The sequence below is a fragment of the Anopheles funestus genome, chromosome 3RL (genome assembly GCF_943734845.2).
Source record: "Anopheles funestus chromosome 3RL, idAnoFuneDA-416_04, whole genome shotgun sequence".
Taxonomy (NCBI): domain Eukaryota; kingdom Metazoa; phylum Arthropoda; class Insecta; order Diptera; family Culicidae; genus Anopheles; species Anopheles funestus.
Genome location: NC_064599.1, coordinates 66,882,205 through 66,900,108, shown reverse-complemented (window position 1 = coordinate 66,900,108; position 17,904 = coordinate 66,882,205). Strand labels below are relative to the sequence as shown.

Here is a 17,904-nt window from a genome sequence, read left to right as displayed (position 1 = left end):
AAAATATCAACACACATCATAGAAGCAGATTAGTTTATTACAAACATATCTTTACTAAACACAATCTTATTTCCATGCGTTAGCTTAAAGATTAAAACCCATATTCAACGACTCCTAATCCTTGATATATGAGCGTCTTGCGTTCTATTCAAATAGGGTTAAAAGCTTTGGTTTGGTTTTAGGAAGAATTGACATACTTTCGCCCCAAAGGAAGTTGTGTTTCTTCGTTCCCAGTCATTCGATTAGACTGGAACGATCCCAAAGTATCGGTCATCTTCCCTCAAAGACAAGGAGACTTAACAATTTTGCACACAAAATTTTTGCAAGTGTTGTGTAGTATTTTTGTGCTTCTCGTCTAAGTTAAAATTTGATCGCATGACAAAGTCAGGCATGGCCTTCGCTGTCTATTACACCGATGAACCCTTTCGGATGAGCCGAACATTCAATGTGTGACTTAGACTTTCAAGTATAATTTGAAAGAGTTTAGATGTAAATTTCCTCGGTATTTGTTGGTGTTATTGGTCCGCGTTGGTCTAAACTATGATTCGGTGATCTTTCATTGGATCGTTCCAATTAGCTGTTCTTATTGTATCGCCGTATCATTCATAATCACTAGAGGCAAGATCACACTTCATTTCCTTCTTCTCTTTTTGTTGCATTAAAGCTTAAAGAGGCATGGTATTTCTGCCTTTGCTTGATTTTATTTACACGTAATAAGATAGTTAGGCATGTGTATGGGTTGTTATTACGATTCGGATGTTATTTGGTACACGGTTCTGTCAGATAAGACCGACGCTCCTCCGCCAGATTCCGTAGAAAACCCGGAAAAGAACAAATGACCATACGCCACCTAGCATCACGAAAAGTACTTTAAAACCTATTCTTATATATGCCGAATAAAAATAATGGAAAACATTTTAAATTGAATCAATTGCTTCGTTCTTCGTTTTACGGATGAACGGTAAAATATTTGCCACTTTTGAACTTATTAACACTATGAACGCAAGTTTAGAATTTTCATTTTATTAACGTAAGAACTTTAAATTCGTATCATTTGCTAGTGTAAAAAAATATGAATAAACCATTAGCGAACTCCAATAACATAATTTTGTTTTCCCTTTCTTTCATACCATGTAAAAAAATCAAAAGAAAAAAAATAAAACGATAAACCATGGTGCAATTCAGTTTTTGTCGAATTTTGCATCTTTATTTTTACGTAATTTCTTAATTTACTGAATTTAATTACTTTAAATATTCATATTTTTTTCATTACTCATACACAAGCCGCGCACACCGCGAACCTTGCCACCGTTTTTATTTGTTTGTTTGTTTGTTTTGTTTTAATGTATTTTTTTTCACTTTTCGTTTCTGTTCCTTTCTTTTCTTTTGTCGCTTTAAACATTTCTCATCTCTTTATTTTGCTGCGTGTGGCTGTGTGTGGGTGTGCTTTCTGTTTCTGTTTGTTATATATTATTTGTGTATTTTACTTTACTGGCGATCTCATTTCGCTAAATTTCGCTTACATTCACACTAGCGCGCCCCACACACAGGACACACTCGTTCTCTCTTTATCTCTTACACTTTGTTTTATTCAACGCTCGTACTAATCAGTTATAATTATATTCATATCCTTTTTTATATATATGTTTCTTCTGTTTCTATTTCCTTCCGGATTTCTTGTTGTGTTTCTCTTTTTATTTATTTTGACTGCAAAATGTTTAGCGCCTCTCAATTCGTCATCTGCCCTTTCTTCATTCTTACAGCGATCATTATCCCTTTCTATGTTTCTATCTGTTGTTCGGTAATGTTTGTGTTTTGGTAGTAATGTTAGCTGCTACATCTGCATACTGCATATTAAAATTCAGCAGCCTTTCACCTTTACTATCATGGGGGATGGGCTTTATCACTCTTCTAACTGCTAGCAGAAATTGTGGGTGTTTTGTATGCTGGTTTCTTATTCAGATTTTTAACTTTTATTTTCCTGTTTCTTGTTTACTTTCCTTTCGTCTACCATCTTCCGTTGATGGGAGATAATTTTTTTTTCTTATGTTCGGACTGTTTGCAGTTTGCAGTTCTAAACGTTACAATCACTTGTGGTTCAACTAGTTTGACGTCTATAACGTGCACAGGCTTTGACGTGGGAGAAAAGCACAGAAGGGACAAAAATCTCATGGGAAAGAAACACAAAATGATCTTTTTCACATTTCCAGTAAACCGTTCTCGTTCGTTTTTCGAAAAGAGTCGTTTTTGTTTGCCTAGTGTCAATATACTTTTTACATACGTTCTACTCAGTTCGAACCGCACCCAAAATCTGTCTGTGGGCGTTTTTCAAGCGCTCAAGTTAAACAACTAAACGTCACGAGTACGTTACGTTCCTTGTCTCTTTCTGGCTTAGCTAAACGGGGGTTACCGAGTTTTTTTCTTTTCCTCCTTTTTTTTTATTAAGTAGCTCTTTAGTGGCATGACTTCACACATTTACACTGTGTGCACTATCATCGGGCTATCACACGCTCCGTCGGGACGTTTAACTGTTAGTACACACAAGGACAGTATCATAAAATCCACAACAAAACCGTACGCAATTAACAACCTAAAAGGGTTGTACCAATAAGTCGTACTAAATAAAAACAAAGGGCAAATAAGCTGCTAAATGCACTCTTTCACCGTTCCTTGTGCGCCGTGTGTTGTTTATGTTTGTTATCTCATCCTTCTTCTTTTTTGTGGTACTAATTTGCCATTATGGATAAACTTAAACAAACGTATTTAGAAATTCGCGTACCACGATCACTTAGCTTAGCGTGTGTGTTTTGTATTAAAGAATAAGAAAAGAAAGAAAAACATAAACCACTCCTTATCGCTACGCCTTATGCATCCGAATTATATTATTAATAATAATAATAGTTTAAAAATAAAACGATATTCACATATACATTTATATATATAGTATAGATACAGGTCCATGTACAGTTTACATTTATATAAAACAGACTAGCGTTTCATGATTTTGTCCGCAAACATTCACGATCACGATCACATACGGACATATGCGGGGAGGGTGTACGGCACACAGAGACACGTCACGTGGTGGTTAGTGGTGGTGGTGGTGATGGTAGTGGCAGATGGTTTCTTAGCAGGTGAGGAAGGATTGGCGCGCATGTGGACATCCTTCTTTTTGTTAAATTAATCTATCTTCCCTTCTTCATTCCCTCGTTACTTATGGCAAGAAAGCGTGACACAAACTGTATTTATATATTTCTATTGTTTTCTGGTTCTGCTGTACAAACAACACATACTACTACACATGCTGGTAGTTTTGTTGAACAAATAGAGGAAAATAGGTAAGGGAAAACAATCGGCAGGGGTTTTTACAGCCTAACACATGCTTTACGAGTTCGTACACGACGGATTAAATCATCACAATTAGTTTACGTGTTTCATAGTTGCTCTTAGCTTTTTTCCCTAAAGAACCCTTTTTCTGTAAATGTATGTAAGTTTGTGTGTGTGTGTATCTTGGAGAAAGGATAGTTGTCCTCTTATGTTTATGACACTTTTCCTGCTTTCCTTTTATGAAGCTATTAATAAGCTCCTAAAGGAAATTCGCGTCCGTGTGACAATAGTGTCCAAATGTAGGCACAACCGTTACGGTAACGCTGTATAACGTAACTAGACGCTACGCCTAGTAACACATCTTGCACATCCATGGACAGTGTGACAGTGAGGTGAATAATTTGCGATTGAACAATAAAAAACTTCACTCTGCTCATTGTTTGTTTGGCCAGTTTTCGAGACTTCATTGTTTCTTTCCAGCGTTAAAAGAGTCTCTAATTGAAGGCTAAACCGATTAAGTTAATTTAAATTCCCAGCACGTCCGTAACGTTACTGAACGTCTAAACAGGGCTGGAAAATTAGCGGTGCCGCTCAATTCGCCATATCCTTTAACAAGAGTAACACAACAGAGCGTACCCAAAGAAAAAAAATATGTCCAGAAGACACAGAAAAAGTAAAAAGCAATAGAAAACACGTTCATCCGAAAGTGGTTTCCACGTCTACTCTCGACCATCAAGAGTCATCAGTCCATTCTCGGTCTTATGTTCAGCAACTTTCTTCTCCTTGGGTTTGTTTTGTTCTTGTCGACTAAACTATTTACATGCACAGCACGGAATTTTTCACCTCCTTTTTAACAAGTCATTCCACTTGTCACAGTAAACATGAAGAAGGATCCCGTCCAGAATCCTATCGGAAAGAGGGACACTTTACGTACAATGCGCTTGCTATCTTTGTCCTTCGGTACTCCGCACACCATACAACCATTCGCACATTCCCTCACTCATGCTCAATTACACACACCGAACGCAACCACGCAACGGAAACTCTTCCACTGCAGGGGGGGCCGTTTGGGAAATCTTTTTACGACGATGCACCTACGCGCGTCGGTTGGCGACGCCTTACGAGTTGATAAACATCTTGCCACCCTTGTCGCGCAGATTTGTCCGCGAACCTAACGTTGGTTCCTCTAGCGCACGAAATCGCACGAACCCTTGTTCGGCAACGAGCATACTGCCATTGTCCTGGGCCCGTTCCATCTTACCCGGCAACACACCGGTCACCGTACCGTTCGGTGGTGCACCGGTTGGCGTTCCATTACCACTACCGTTACCGATGCTGGCCGTTGGCGACGAGGACGATTCGGTCGTCTGATGGGGATGGTGGTGTGGATGGGCAGGATGCACGGGATGGTGATCATTGCTGGTAGCGTACGGTACGGGACCTCCGCCGGTATAGCTCGAGCTGGACGATTCTCGCGAGCGTTTTTTGCTGTGATAGTAACCGTTGCCACCATTATCATCGTAGTTGCCATCCTGTCCGTGCGCGATCCTTTCCAGCGAATCGGCACCGGCACCGTTTAGCAATCGATCGTTGAAGCTACCGGGATGGGGGAAACCATGGCCAGCGGGATGATGATGTGGTGGTGGTTGCGTTGGTTGCTGCTGCGGATGATGATGGGCAGAGCTGAGAGTTTGCGCTCCAGACATTGGGCCACGACGCTGTTGCTGCTGCTGCTGCTGTACCACCCGGTTATTCGAGGAAGCCGACGAAGAGGACGCAGACGAATTGGAGTTGTTGTTCCGTCCGCTACCGTGTTGCTGGTTAAAATGCATTGCACCGATGTTGTTGAGCGTGCCACTCTTTCGTACACCGATTCGCCGATCGAACGAATCGCCCGGTCCGGGGGGCATGTTACCGTGATGGTTGTAATGATGGTGTCCCATCGTGTTAGCTCCACCACCACCAAGATCGTTCTGCAGCTGGCCACTCTTGAGCGTTTTCAGGTTTTTCGATGCACGGAACTCACCGCGTGCCATTGACTGTGCCGCACTCAGTGCGGACGGTTGCGGGAGCGTCGGCATATGCTGCGGATCAAAGTTCGGCCGTTCGAAGTTTTGGAAATCGTAGTTCCGATGCGGTGGTGCCATCGGATGTCCACCAGGTTGTGCGCCGCGCAACGACTTCGTATCGTACTGTGGAGCACCGATCGGTTCCGAGTAGCAGTTATCCATGATGTCGTGATATTGGTTGGATGATGCACCACCGCTACCACTGTGCTGGTGATGGTGATGTTGCTTCAGCTCAAAGTTGGGATTTTCGTAGTGATCCGGCATCGGTTCCGTTTCGTTGAGAAAGTCATCCGCCACATCTGGGCCGTGTTCGTTGTTACTGTTACTGCCGTTGTAATTGTTGCTGTAGTTGTGCGAAGACGATCGCATGCTGTTCGTTTCGAGCGATCGCTGGAACTCATTGCCACCACCAACACCCGGCGGACCGAGCTGCAGATCTTGCTGATTGTTTTGCTCCAGATTGAGTGAATTCAGTGCAAAGTTGTCGTCGTAGATTGGTTTGCCGGTACGCATCGTGTACGTATGCAGGTTACGGTTCGTATTGCACACTGCCGGATAGTCTGTTTCGAAGTTCTCCTGGCTGGAGGAGGACGTGCAGGGGAACAGTGCAAAGCCACTCGCGTTCGGTTGCTCCATATCCTTTTCGCGCTGGATCACCTTCGACGTGCCCGTCTTTAGTCCGGTCACCCATGACAGCAGTGCGACGATCACGATCTCGATGAAGCGTATGCTAAACTGATAACCCCACTGGAACCAATCGATCTCGATATGGGATGCCCACAGCGTTCCACCACCGCCCGGTCGTCCACCGGGCCCATCACCGGGCAGTCCACTGCTCGGTGACAGTTTCACGCGTGTCTGCGAGCTAATACTAATGGCACCGTAGATTTGCAGTGCGGCAAGCAATATGAACAGTAGCGCAGTTGCAATCGTGATGTGAATTGCGTACGAAAGATTATTATATCCGTGGATGTAGTTCTGGCTCTTGTGAAGGATGCGTTTCAGCAGCCGGTACATGTATAGGTACAGGATGCCGAGACTGAGACAGATGAAGATATAGATTATCTGGCAGATGAGCGAAAGGACGCGTGGTGGAATCTGGATATTGGTGGGCGGTGCATGACCACCTCGGCCTCCACCCATTCCTCCACCTAGCAGCTGCTTGTTTTGAAGCTGCAGCTGATGTTGCTTGTGATAGAACTGTTTCGTTTCGTAAGACTCCACCAGGTGTAGGGTGATGCAGAGTGTAACGTGAACCACCGAACCGATGATGATGGTAAGCGGGCGCAAGATGGAGCTGTACCGGTTAGTCTTGTGGTTGATCGAGCGTAGCAACAAAAACAGTATCAAGATCGCAAACGTCGTCGTGAGAAAGGTGAGCGGCAGATTCAACAGCAACTCGGACACGAATAGATTGAAGCTGAAGTGCATGTTGTACGCGTCGTAGCAGAGGTAGAATATGCGCAGCAGACAGATAATGATCAGAATCAGATGGATACTGATGAAGTACGCTTGCGAGAACAGGTGCGTCAGTTTGTCGTAGAAGATGATTTTAAAGATTGAGTACACCGCCAGTATGGTGAACAGAATCGCCGACAGATAAACGTGAATGTTCCACGCTATCGTCCACGTGCTAATGTCCGCTATATCACCCTGGAAGTTACGATCATTCCCATAACCTCCACCCGTACCACCAGCTTCCTCACCGGTTGCATTCTTGATCATGACCGATTTGAGGTTTAGATTCGGCATGCGTTGAGTGATCGGCGATGACGAGGAGGATTGTACGTGCATCGACGAAACAGTGGATGTCGCTACATTCGATGTACTGCCCGGTTGCTGCCGTGCTGCACCCTCTTCAAACGGATCATCCTCATCGTCCTCATCATCCTCATCATTTTCGCCATCATCATCGTCAAAATGTCGCCTTCCGTCTCCATCACCTCCGACACCTTCCGAACCAGCACCTCCGTCACCGCCGTTGGTTAAACCATCGCGATCGCGATCACCGTCCAATCCAACTGGTCTATTTCCGAACGCCGGACCACCAGGGCTCTTAGCATTGCTGAGTGAAGTCGTACCACCTGGTCCACCTCCAACATCGTATGCCGGTTGGTTAGGACGTGGAGCGGAAGTTACTGAGCGCAGTAGTACATCCGGTATCATCTGAGGGCGACCGTTCGAGCCAGAGAGGATGCGTGAGATCGACGGGAAGTGCATACCGTTCGGTAGTATGGCACTGGAGTTAGCGTTCTCATCCAACAGGAACAGTTTATTGTTACCGTCGTAACCCTTGGCCGCATCCAGCTTGTTTGATTTCTCCGAAGGCGTGTTGAGTGCCTTCTTCCGTTGCGCTTCCATCGATTGCGATGAAGTGGGACCGGATGAACCGGGTGGCATGATACTACCACCGAGATCCGGATTTCCCGCCACCTTTGGTGGGCTGCCACCGTTGGGCGATACTCCACCACCGAGAACACCGGTACCGGGTGCACCTGGAACTAGATCCGGTGGGCGCATTGGGATTCGTTCGTGACCAGGCATCAGGCTTGGCGGTGGAAGCGGCCGTCTGTTTGCGTAGGTGCCCGTATTGATGATCGTACTGTCACTGTTCGTACCTCGGAGCGTCGGTTTGTCCGCGAACGGATTCGTGTAGTTGCGGGGCAGTGGAGGCGTAAAGAATGTACGCGAGGGCGGCGAGTACGCCGGTATGTCTCCGGAGAACATCGAATTAGTCGGAAAGCCCTTTTTCGCGTTGTGACCTACAATTTGGTAGGGAGGTGAAAGAAAAATCAGTGTTAGTAATTAGGTTCAATGTTGACGGCTGGAATGTATGAGCCGTTCACTTAGAATCGCGCCTAAATACATCAGAACTCTGAAGTGTGAGCGTCTAATCCTCTTGGAATAGCAAACTTACCATGCGGGTATGGTGTTGAGTTCGAGTGCCGATGACGGTCATGGTTGTGGTGCCGGTTCGGGTTCGGGTAGGTCGGATTACTGTTGCTCTTGAGAATCTCCGCATTCGGAGCCGACGTTGGCAGCACATGATCCCGCTCAAGATCCAGCTCGTAGTTCCGATGGTTAGCGCTGATTTGCTGCTGGTTGTAGTGCGAGTCCTTATCGCCGAGACCTCCGCCAGGACTCGAACCACCCAGTGCGTCCTTATTCTTGTTATCATACCTACACAAGCAGGCAGCGCGTAAATGGGCATGAAATGGGGAGAGAGTAAAAAAAACAGACGAGCAGTTTTAATTAACGTGTACATTTCTCGGGACGCTTTCAAACTAATTGACGCATTTCACATGAAACAGGAGGGTCAACCGTATATTTAGAAGGAAATTGAGGTTCACGTTACGCGCCCGAAGGTTTGGTTCCGCGTACTTCCGGGGACTGTCGTTCCGGCTGAAGGATTTACTGTTGCGTTGTATACTTCCTTCCCACTTTCGTATGTTCGATTTTCCGAACCAAATGTCCAACGTGACGGTATGCTCCGTTACGAAACACAACCAGAGAAGTGTTCTCAATTCCCGCAATAGGAATATCGGACCAATTTTGTTTGGGAAGGTGTGCTTAAAACAGTTTGGGGAGGTGCCACATTTGCATACTGGTGTGTTGCTAGCTAATATGATTTATCGTTTCGTTCCCTCTTCCTCCATTTCCTGAATTCTACGAAGAACCCACTTAAAAAAACCTGCAGGGTTCACCATAAGAAAGCCAAAAAATAATTTTTTTTAGCCGCAACTGGGATAGAACTAATATTGGTATAATTTACTTTTTAAGAATAATAGCAAAAAGTGATTGATTTAAAACTGTAAAACTAAAGACTTTCTTAAAACTAAAGAGATTCCAAATAAGAAGGAGTTATCGAGCTGAAATGTGAAAGTTACAACCATTTCTGGATACTTTTAAATTTGATGTGGAATATGCAGAGATAGTTATGGGATTTCATATCATAAATCGAAATAGATTCTATAGAAAGCGTCCTCTTATGTAACATCCATCGTGTTTAAAAGCTTTACAAATGTGTGAGTTAAAGAAACTTCACGCAGAACCAATTTCCCTTTGGAAAAGTTCAAGAAATCCTGGTATTGCACTTCAACTTGAAAGGAGTCTAGAAAAGGATGAACCTTAATGATTTCTTCGCAAAAACCCTGTACTATACCCAAAAACCTTATAATTCTTTTTATCGTTACACCCTCTCCGCGAAAGAACCAGTTCCGGGCGGACCTTATTTTCCGGCTCCACAGTTAACTACAGTGCGGGAAATTTAAAACCGCGGCAGTATAAATCAACATCACTTACCTAAACGTGGTTAGCAGCGGTGTGGAGACGGTCGTCAAACTCGGCACGTACACGTTGTCCGGTATGCTACGCTTCGTTGTGGTGGTGGACCCGTAAGCTACGCGGCTAAATACGGCCGCTATGCTCCGTTCCAGGTTAACGCCGCCCAGCTCATCGCCGAACGCTTGTACCGGTGCTTTGCCGTCCCCTGGTCCACCGACGCCACCGTTCGTGTCAAGCAGTACCGCACCGGCCCTTAGCGGTCCGTGCATGAACAGCAGAATGCTACTTATAAAAACTACCAACAGCCGTCCGATGCCAGTACCGGTGTGTCCGGATAACCATCGCACCCTTGCTATCTTCCTTCTGGCCGTGTCCGTGCGCACCGCCGACGTCATCGCAGTCGTCCTTCGGCGTGTGCGGGCAGGACTGATAATACTACTGCTATCGCTACTCCTATTCAACAGGGGGTCACTTTTGGTAGTGCTTATACTAAAACCACTGTCGCGGGTACTGCTGCTGCTGCTACTACTATCACTGTGGCGCGTGGTAAGGTCCGCGATCGCCATGCCGCACACACGGCTACTATCATTCGCCAGCGCACCGTATGCTGCCGGCGTTGTAGATGATGCTAATAATGATGATGATGATGATGCTAATGCTGGTGGTGATACGTCTCGGACCGTCGGTGGCACCGTACCGATGCCTTTCCCACAGCCGGTTAGTGATATTTTGTAGCGCTTGTGCAGCGACCGAGTGCCCTCACAGCACGACATTCTGTGACGGACGGCTTCGGTTTTGTTGGGAAGGAATGCAATCCACTAGGATGCACCGGCACGAATGCACATGCACACAGCCGGTATCGGGAAGGGAAGCGTTGAAGATGCAGGCACCAATGTCTGTTCTGTTTCTGGTGGGTGTGGTGCCTTTTTCTCAACACTTACACATACGAAACACCGAACACCGTCACACACCGCACAACTTTACGTCTCTGCGGACGAACACTTTCACCAGCTCATTGAGTCTGTTTTAATTTGGGTTAAGATGTTGTGATACACTGTATTTCTTGCCGCCACGCTTCACACACTACTTCATGTAGAATCCTAAAGTGGAAGGAAAAAAAAATGAAACATTTAGAAAAGCACTACTCTCTATCTCTCTGTGCCAATTAAATTCCCGCATGTAAAATTCTTCTCATATGTATAGTGAATGCCTTGAGAAGCGAACATTTTCCCAAACTAACACCCGGTAGCTGCTCCACAACATTTGAGTCTCTGTGGTTCCGAAAGGGGATAAAACATTTTCACGCTCCCCTCACAAAGTGTACCCCAATTTACTGTTCCTGCGTGTGCTGCGAGAGAATGCTGTGTGCCGTTCTATTCCTAATTTGACCCACCAACAGTGGAGTCCGTCCGCTTGTCGTTGCTACCAAGTTTCAGGTCTCGGGACAATCCATCACAAACCCCGGAACGAATCACCCTTCGTGCGCACTGGTGTTCGTTCCCAATTCTTAGACCATGTTTGGAACCGGAGCGTTGTCATGTACGGACCAAGTGTGTCCGTGCCTAATGCGCCTTCTGCGCTTAAGTAGTTGTTTCCTTCACCGCGCACGCATATAGCCATCCACACATTTATCACCTACTTGAGCATGGACTGGATTGTGCTGTTGCTTAGCGAGGGATGTACCTGCGCGCCTGCTGACTTGGTGTTACGTTAAGCGACCGTCCTCTCCCGATCTGCGTCCCAATGCGTTTTGCTTTCAGCTGCGTAGTACGGCCCTGTCCCTTCCACCCGGGACCCCTGTAAGATTGACCTGCGTCGAGTGTTTCGCTTCGTTCCACCGTGTTGTTGTTTCGCCCATTAATGAACGTATCGCTTCAAGCATCTGCCGTCGATCTGTTCCCACTCTTGCCGACTTTTTAACTTCTTGTACCGCCGGGGGAGTTTATGTTTTATGCTTCCAAGCGGGGTGTGTGCGCGCTCGCGCGTGTTTGTCTGTGTGGGCCATCCAACCCGGGTCCTTTCGAATCGTGAACCGCACGTTTTGTCAGTGTTTCACCTTACGTTGTGGAAATTATCTTCTCCATTCTTCTCTCGTTTCTTTACACGGGGAAAAGAAGGAGAGCGAAAGAGATGGGAGAAAAAAGCTTTCCTTCACGAAGCCAGCATTCCGGGACGGGTTTCTTCTTCGGTCGTGCCGTTGCGCCGCATTAGGCCGTAGAATTCGAGCCGGATCGAATGAAACCTGGGCTTGGCCCTGGGAGTAAAACCCTCCCCTCGAGCGTGTGTGTGTGTGGGAATGGGATAGACCGTTCGATCGTGATCTTGATCGCTCGTACGTACAAACGTTCCCGCGTAGCTGTTTTAGAGAAGGGTGAGTTGTTGCTTTCGAAATGTAACACGAACGTGGCCGAACCCCGTGGCGGAGTAGTAAGAGGGCGCATTCACCGTCAAGATGGAATATTTAATTATTCGTTTCTATCTGTGTTTCTCCGGTACTTCTTTACCCGGCGGTGGTCCTCTATCCACTGGCCCCCAGTATTCCACCCTCTGTACACACACACTAAACGGGACAATTTAGCTTCGGTAAAGTGCTGCTCTAAACGAGCGCCAGTCGCTTGTGTGACTGTGTACGTCACGCTTCGCTAGAACCCTTCGCAAACGGAATCGGGTAGATAGGTGCCGCTGCACAAGATTGATCGACGATCGCGAACGCGCGCTTCTTCTCCAATAAAATTACACCATAAATCACGCACACAGAGAGGGCCTTCATTTGGGGGGTTGGCCTGGCATGGCATGTCTCCGCAGTGATCCTTGTAACTGCCGCTGTGTCATACACGGCCAGCACATGATGCTCGACGTTGTCGTTGTTCCGCTTCCATGTTGGTTGGATTATTTTTACATGCTTTGCTTGTTCTTGCTTGGCGAAGGTTGAAACCCGGACGTCCCGTTGAAGTTGTTCTAGGGAATTCTGCTTTGCTATGCTGCCTTATCGTGGCACGATACACCTTAGCATCCTGTAAAAGAATAGAGTGAGAGAAAAAGAAAAAAAAAGAGTTAATAACAGGATATTATCAATAGCCCCATTGCACGTTGGGATAAAAGGCGGACAGTTCGCAAATAAAAACGGGAGAGAATTGATATTGTACAGTGAGTTACATGAGATGAAAATTCATACGCCAATACAAATCCAAAGTTTCATCAGACTTCATTACAGAATGAATGAGCTATAAACTGCTTATGAAGAGTGAGAAAAACGTGAAAGTAAACTTTTTATTAATGAAATTGCTATTATAATTTGCAGGTTCTTTAGTTAAACATATTTGGAAAGATATTGGGACAAGATTGGGAGAAATTTTACTAGAACTAGTTCAACTTTTTTAATTTAAAACAAAGAGATTAGAACAGAGTTGTATATAAGTTTCACATATTGTACAATGGCGCCATCTGTGAGTAAAATTTGTCCACTAACTTTTCCGATGTAAATGTATCAGAACTTCGAAGACATTTCACAAACACAAAGTAAATGTTCTCAAATTTGTTCTGCGCTGTCCCATCGTGCACGATACGAAGGTCGACCATATCATCATGTAAGAGCAAAATGGCAGCAACTGGATTGTTGAGCTATTTTGGTAGTGATTTCATTTCCGTTTCAACCGTACCTTATCGCAAACGGTTTTGCCCTTTACAGCAGCAAAACAAAAAAAGCTTGCTACCTGTGGACAGATTTAAGGCATTTTCACCAATACCCTGCTGTACTTGGTATCGAGTTGAGATGTCAACCAAGATGACACACATTCGATTACATTCTTGTTGATATCCTCTCTCCAGATACTCACATTGACATTCAAAGAGGCAACCCGATTTTGTTCGATTTTTTTTTTGTTTATTTTCCGTTCGCTTAAAAACCAACATAAAAGGGTTGCGATTGTCTTTACGAATTTGTTTAGCATTAAACGAGCGATCGTATCGTGTTTGTGCGTTAATGGGATGAGGAATGGGAAGTGTGTCGGAAAAAAAACGGCAAATCCATCCCGATTAATGCGAGAAACACAACAAACGCATTAAAAAGACACCTTTCTTCTTCGATCACCGCTCTCGGATCGGTGTTTAAAGTGTTTCTTATGCGAGGGTTTTACTTCAAACTGTTTCCCTGTTTGCGGTGCTTTTGTCACTGCACACACAGGGAGATAAAAACGCACACACACACATACACAGGCACAAAGCCCAACGGTTTGTGTGTCGAGAGCGAGATTGTCGAATCCTTCAAAACGTCAACCGATAAGTGGAGACGATCGCGGGAACATGGATACTATCCCATCATCGAGTTACAAGGGTCGTTGAATTTGTCAATGCCCTTTTGTTCGTGTGTGTGTGTGTGACAGAAGAGTGAAATTACTTGGCTGACAACCGACAAACCCGACTGGTTGCTAATTTTTAAGGTCCCCCCCTACAAAAGATTCCCACAAGGGAAGGGGATTATCGCTTTATTTAATGGAGTGACGCGAGTGGACTTTAGCCATTTTCATCCCCATTTTTCGCCAAATCAAACACCCGGTGGCTGTGAAGAAGATGCAATGGGAGCACGAGATAGCACTTTCATGTCGCCATTTAAATTACCGATAAGCTAAAGTGCCCCGTAGCGAAATATGTGTCTCGAAGAAATATGCCATCCCAAAATAAAGGGAAAAAAACTTATTATCTAAAAACCGGAGCAAAACTTATTCACCGAATTCGTATTGGAATGTGGAGAAGAAAAAAATAGAAGCAATAATGAATATGATATGCTATGATTTTTTTTTCTTTTCCTTTACATAAGTAGTTTTCCAGATTTAGGTTCGGCTTTTGAAACTAGCGAGAAACTTTTTGTGACATAAATCAAACACAAAACAATGGTCAACCTTTCTGGTTCGCTGTAGTCCAAATGTACAAAAGTTGGAAAGAGTTAAGAAAAAGAAAACTACCCTGCAGGGCACCTCCACCATCTTCCGTTAAGAACCCGCCCTAAAAGCTTCTGCAGCTGCCATCGTACAACATTATTCCTTGGTCAACGGTTTTCGGAAAAAGGGAAGTTACAGTATAAAAGAAAACACTTTTCACACAATAGTTTTCGCGCGCATTGGTTAGCCAAAAAGGGGCCAGTTTTTGGGCTCCGTTTTCCGAAAAACGTCACTGCAAGGATACACCATTGAACCGGCGGACATTTCGCGACACACTCTATAAATAACCATTGTTTCGGTTTCGAATAATAAGTTTAGCTTTCGTTTCATTTGCTTTTTTGCTGTGTGTGGTTCACCGAACTCACTTTTGTTCCCCTTTGTGTCGGGGGAATTGGTGAGGGAACATTGGAAATCGAGCTGTCGTCGGGCGCCATTGAGTAAAGTTTTTGTTTTAGCAAAGCGCGAGAAGCTTTCAGCAGGAGAAATAAAATAAAAGAATAATGTTATGATTTATGTGCTATGGAAAATAGCTCACAAAAGGGGTGAGAAAAGTGGTGGACAAGAAGAGAAAAGGACCTAGGACCCGATTCTTCCATTCGGCAGCCTACCAACCATCGCAAAACGGTCGTCTTCGGTGACCTAAAAAAAAGGCGAACTTATTGTATTCTTTTTTCTGCGTTATTTTCTTCTCTTGTTTTATGTCTTGGCATGCTCGATATCCACCCTTATCGGGGGATACCCCAACTATCGCGGGTAAGATAAAATTCGCTACCATCGGATTAAACAGCATCCGCTGTTCGCATGGACATGGACTGAGTGAGGTCTATTTTTTTGCAACCCTTTTGGAAGCAAACTCGATCCCTGCGCACTATGAAGGCAAAAAGATCACCAAAGCGACCCAGATTACCCACTTCCATGGTATTGTTAGATAAGTACTTTCTTCGAAACGAAAGGTTGCAGGATCGTTGTACGATCGTGCGCTTGACAGACCCCACAGTGGTTCAGATCAGCTTCATGAACGGACATACATAACAATTCCTTAATATTTTCTTTAAAAATGCATCATACATGATTGAGATAACTCTAGTAATGATAATAAGCTTATGACAAGGATTATATGCACCAGAAAAAATAAAGACAAATATTGCATAAAATACTTCTTTTTAAATAAAAGAAGTGAAATCGCTGTGAAGATCTTTAGATGTGCTTTGTTGAGAACTACCCTCTTTTGTCAAACTGAGGAAACTATCTAAATAACAAAGGCTTGTTTTCAAACTTAGCGAACTAGTATTACAGATTTGATTACTCAATTTTGAATGTTACTTATGTTAGCGAATGCTAAGAGTAGGTAAAAACTTCAGTAAAGATATGAAGAATAAATGAAAAATTTAGTTGGGGAAGAAATTTAAACGCGAAATATATATATTTTTTTATTTTCTTGAAACAATTCTTAGGTATTTCTTGACACAAACAATTTAGGTTAATATATTTTTCAACTTAACGAAAAAAAATCCAACTTTCAGTATATTTCTTTGCAACATATCCAGATACATACAAACGTCCACCACTGGCCCATTGTGCAGTGGTCCAGAAACGAGCCAATACAAAAATATACCAGAAGCAACGAGCCTGTCATCTCCAAAGCTCCCAAAATGGACATTGACGTAGAGATAGTTGAATAAGTAAAAAAAAAATAAAACCAAAACCCTTCACACAACGATTGATTGACAAAGGCGGACAGACTGTTCCTGTTTCTCGATTGAAAGGAGCATAAATGAAACGGGTTGGAATTTGCAGTGAAATTATTTAGCTTAAAACAGCTCACCGGTGTGGGGATAAGAAGGGAAAAAACAAAAGGAACTGAAACCAAACGACCGATTATGTGCCAACGGAATGGATGGATAATGTGTGAATCGAAACATCCCACATATCGAAACGCGGGTGCGATTATATTCCCTTCAGAAAGCTTACGGCACAGCACAAAAACAACCCTGGTTGGTGATGCTGTTTGGACTTTCTTTTTTTTTTTTCATCTCACTTTGTGCGTTTTTGCTGATCCTCACACTCACTCTCCGTCGCTGTATCGATCAACACAGCTAAACAATAAATATTTATTATGTTGATTTTAATTTGGATGAATGCCTAATTAGCACGCACATCAACGCGCGCCAGCTAGCTGATGTTTACTTTTTCCATCATCATCATCATAAGGGGGGGGGGGGGGGTTATATGCTTCGGGCTCTAGCAGGGAGTCCGTTCTGGCCGCTTCTATTGTTGGCCTGTTTGTGCCAGCAGCCAATTTGGAGCATTGGTTTGACCATCAAGCGCAGGCTTTTTATGTCTCATTTCGTGTGTTTCATCGTTTTATTACGACCGATAACGTTTTTTGTTTTGTCTTCTCTGTGCTGCTTATCCATCCGTTCCTGTGTCTCCCTTTGCTCGGCGACAGACAGATCACTTTAGGACCTTTTGGGTGCATGTGTGTTTGTAACAAAACCTCCCCAAAACGCAATTCATTCTACTCGTAGATCTTTTTACAAAAATGCGAGTGACCTTCTTCCACTTTCCTTCCACATAAATGTTCGAAGCATAAAATTATGCTGAACCCCCCACTTGTGGTGTACCATTTTCTAATACCTTTTTTTTGCCTTGCTTTTGCCCGTCGAGTTTGTAACAAAATGGGCCACGGTGAATTCTGTGTACGTGTGTGATGGAGGGCTTGGAAGAGAGAAAGTGGCTCAGTAAAAGTGCACAAAGCAACGCGCGTAAGATCACTCCCAGGTCAGCCATTTTAAAATATTAGTGAAACAATAGACCTCTACCGGGGAAGCTGGGATTGCTTGAGCGCGCGCGAGTGTGTGTTAGTGCACACATACCCGGGCACATTACGGGTCGATCTGTCGACCGACCTGTCGTACAACGGTGCCTATAGCGTGGTGCCTACCGTCAGCATAAATGACCGCACGGTGTAAAGGGAAATGGAAATTCATGACAACGGCAACAAAACGGAACGAGAAAAGCCGAGCCATTTGTTGAAGTATCCAACGAAATGGGGGGGGGGGGGGGGAACGAACCTAGGGAATGGTAGGCACTTTGCTTGATGCTCCAAAACTGTGCTAAGAGGCACGTTCACATTTGCTGTATCGTGCGTTTTTTTACCCCCTTGCCGTACGGCTCTTGTTCAGAGCGCCACCGACATCGTAGTTCGACCTCAAGAGAATGCTTTTCATCGAAAGCATCGTTAACGGATGGGATGGAAGGAAGCGCCCGGAAGGGACAAAACTGGA

At 44.5% G+C, this 17,904-nt stretch overlaps 1 protein-coding gene across 12 annotated transcripts in view; it reads right to left on the bottom strand.

Moving 5' to 3' along the window:
* Window positions 1-1,180: 1,180 nt before the first annotated feature.
* Window positions 1,181-17,904, bottom strand: part of LOC125772382 (uncharacterized) — a 142,989-nt gene continuing 126,265 nt past the window's right edge. For 7 of the 12 annotated variants that reach the window (XM_049444055.1, XM_049444046.1, XM_049444050.1 and 4 more), the window contains exons 2-4: window positions 9,699-10,780; window positions 8,314-8,576; window positions 1,181-8,158 (exon numbers count right to left, since the gene is read on the bottom strand). In XM_049444055.1, coding sequence (XP_049300012.1) covers window positions 4,446-8,158; window positions 8,314-8,576; window positions 9,699-10,453 — 4,731 coding nt within the window. In that variant the 5' untranslated portion in view covers window positions 10,454-10,780 and the 3' untranslated portion in view covers window positions 1,181-4,445. Of the gene's footprint in view, window positions 8,159-8,313; window positions 8,577-9,698; window positions 10,781-11,363; window positions 15,953-17,904 lie in introns of those variants that run through there. The other 5 variants (XM_049444047.1, XM_049444051.1, XM_049444052.1 and 2 more) reach the window with 2 other exon arrangements.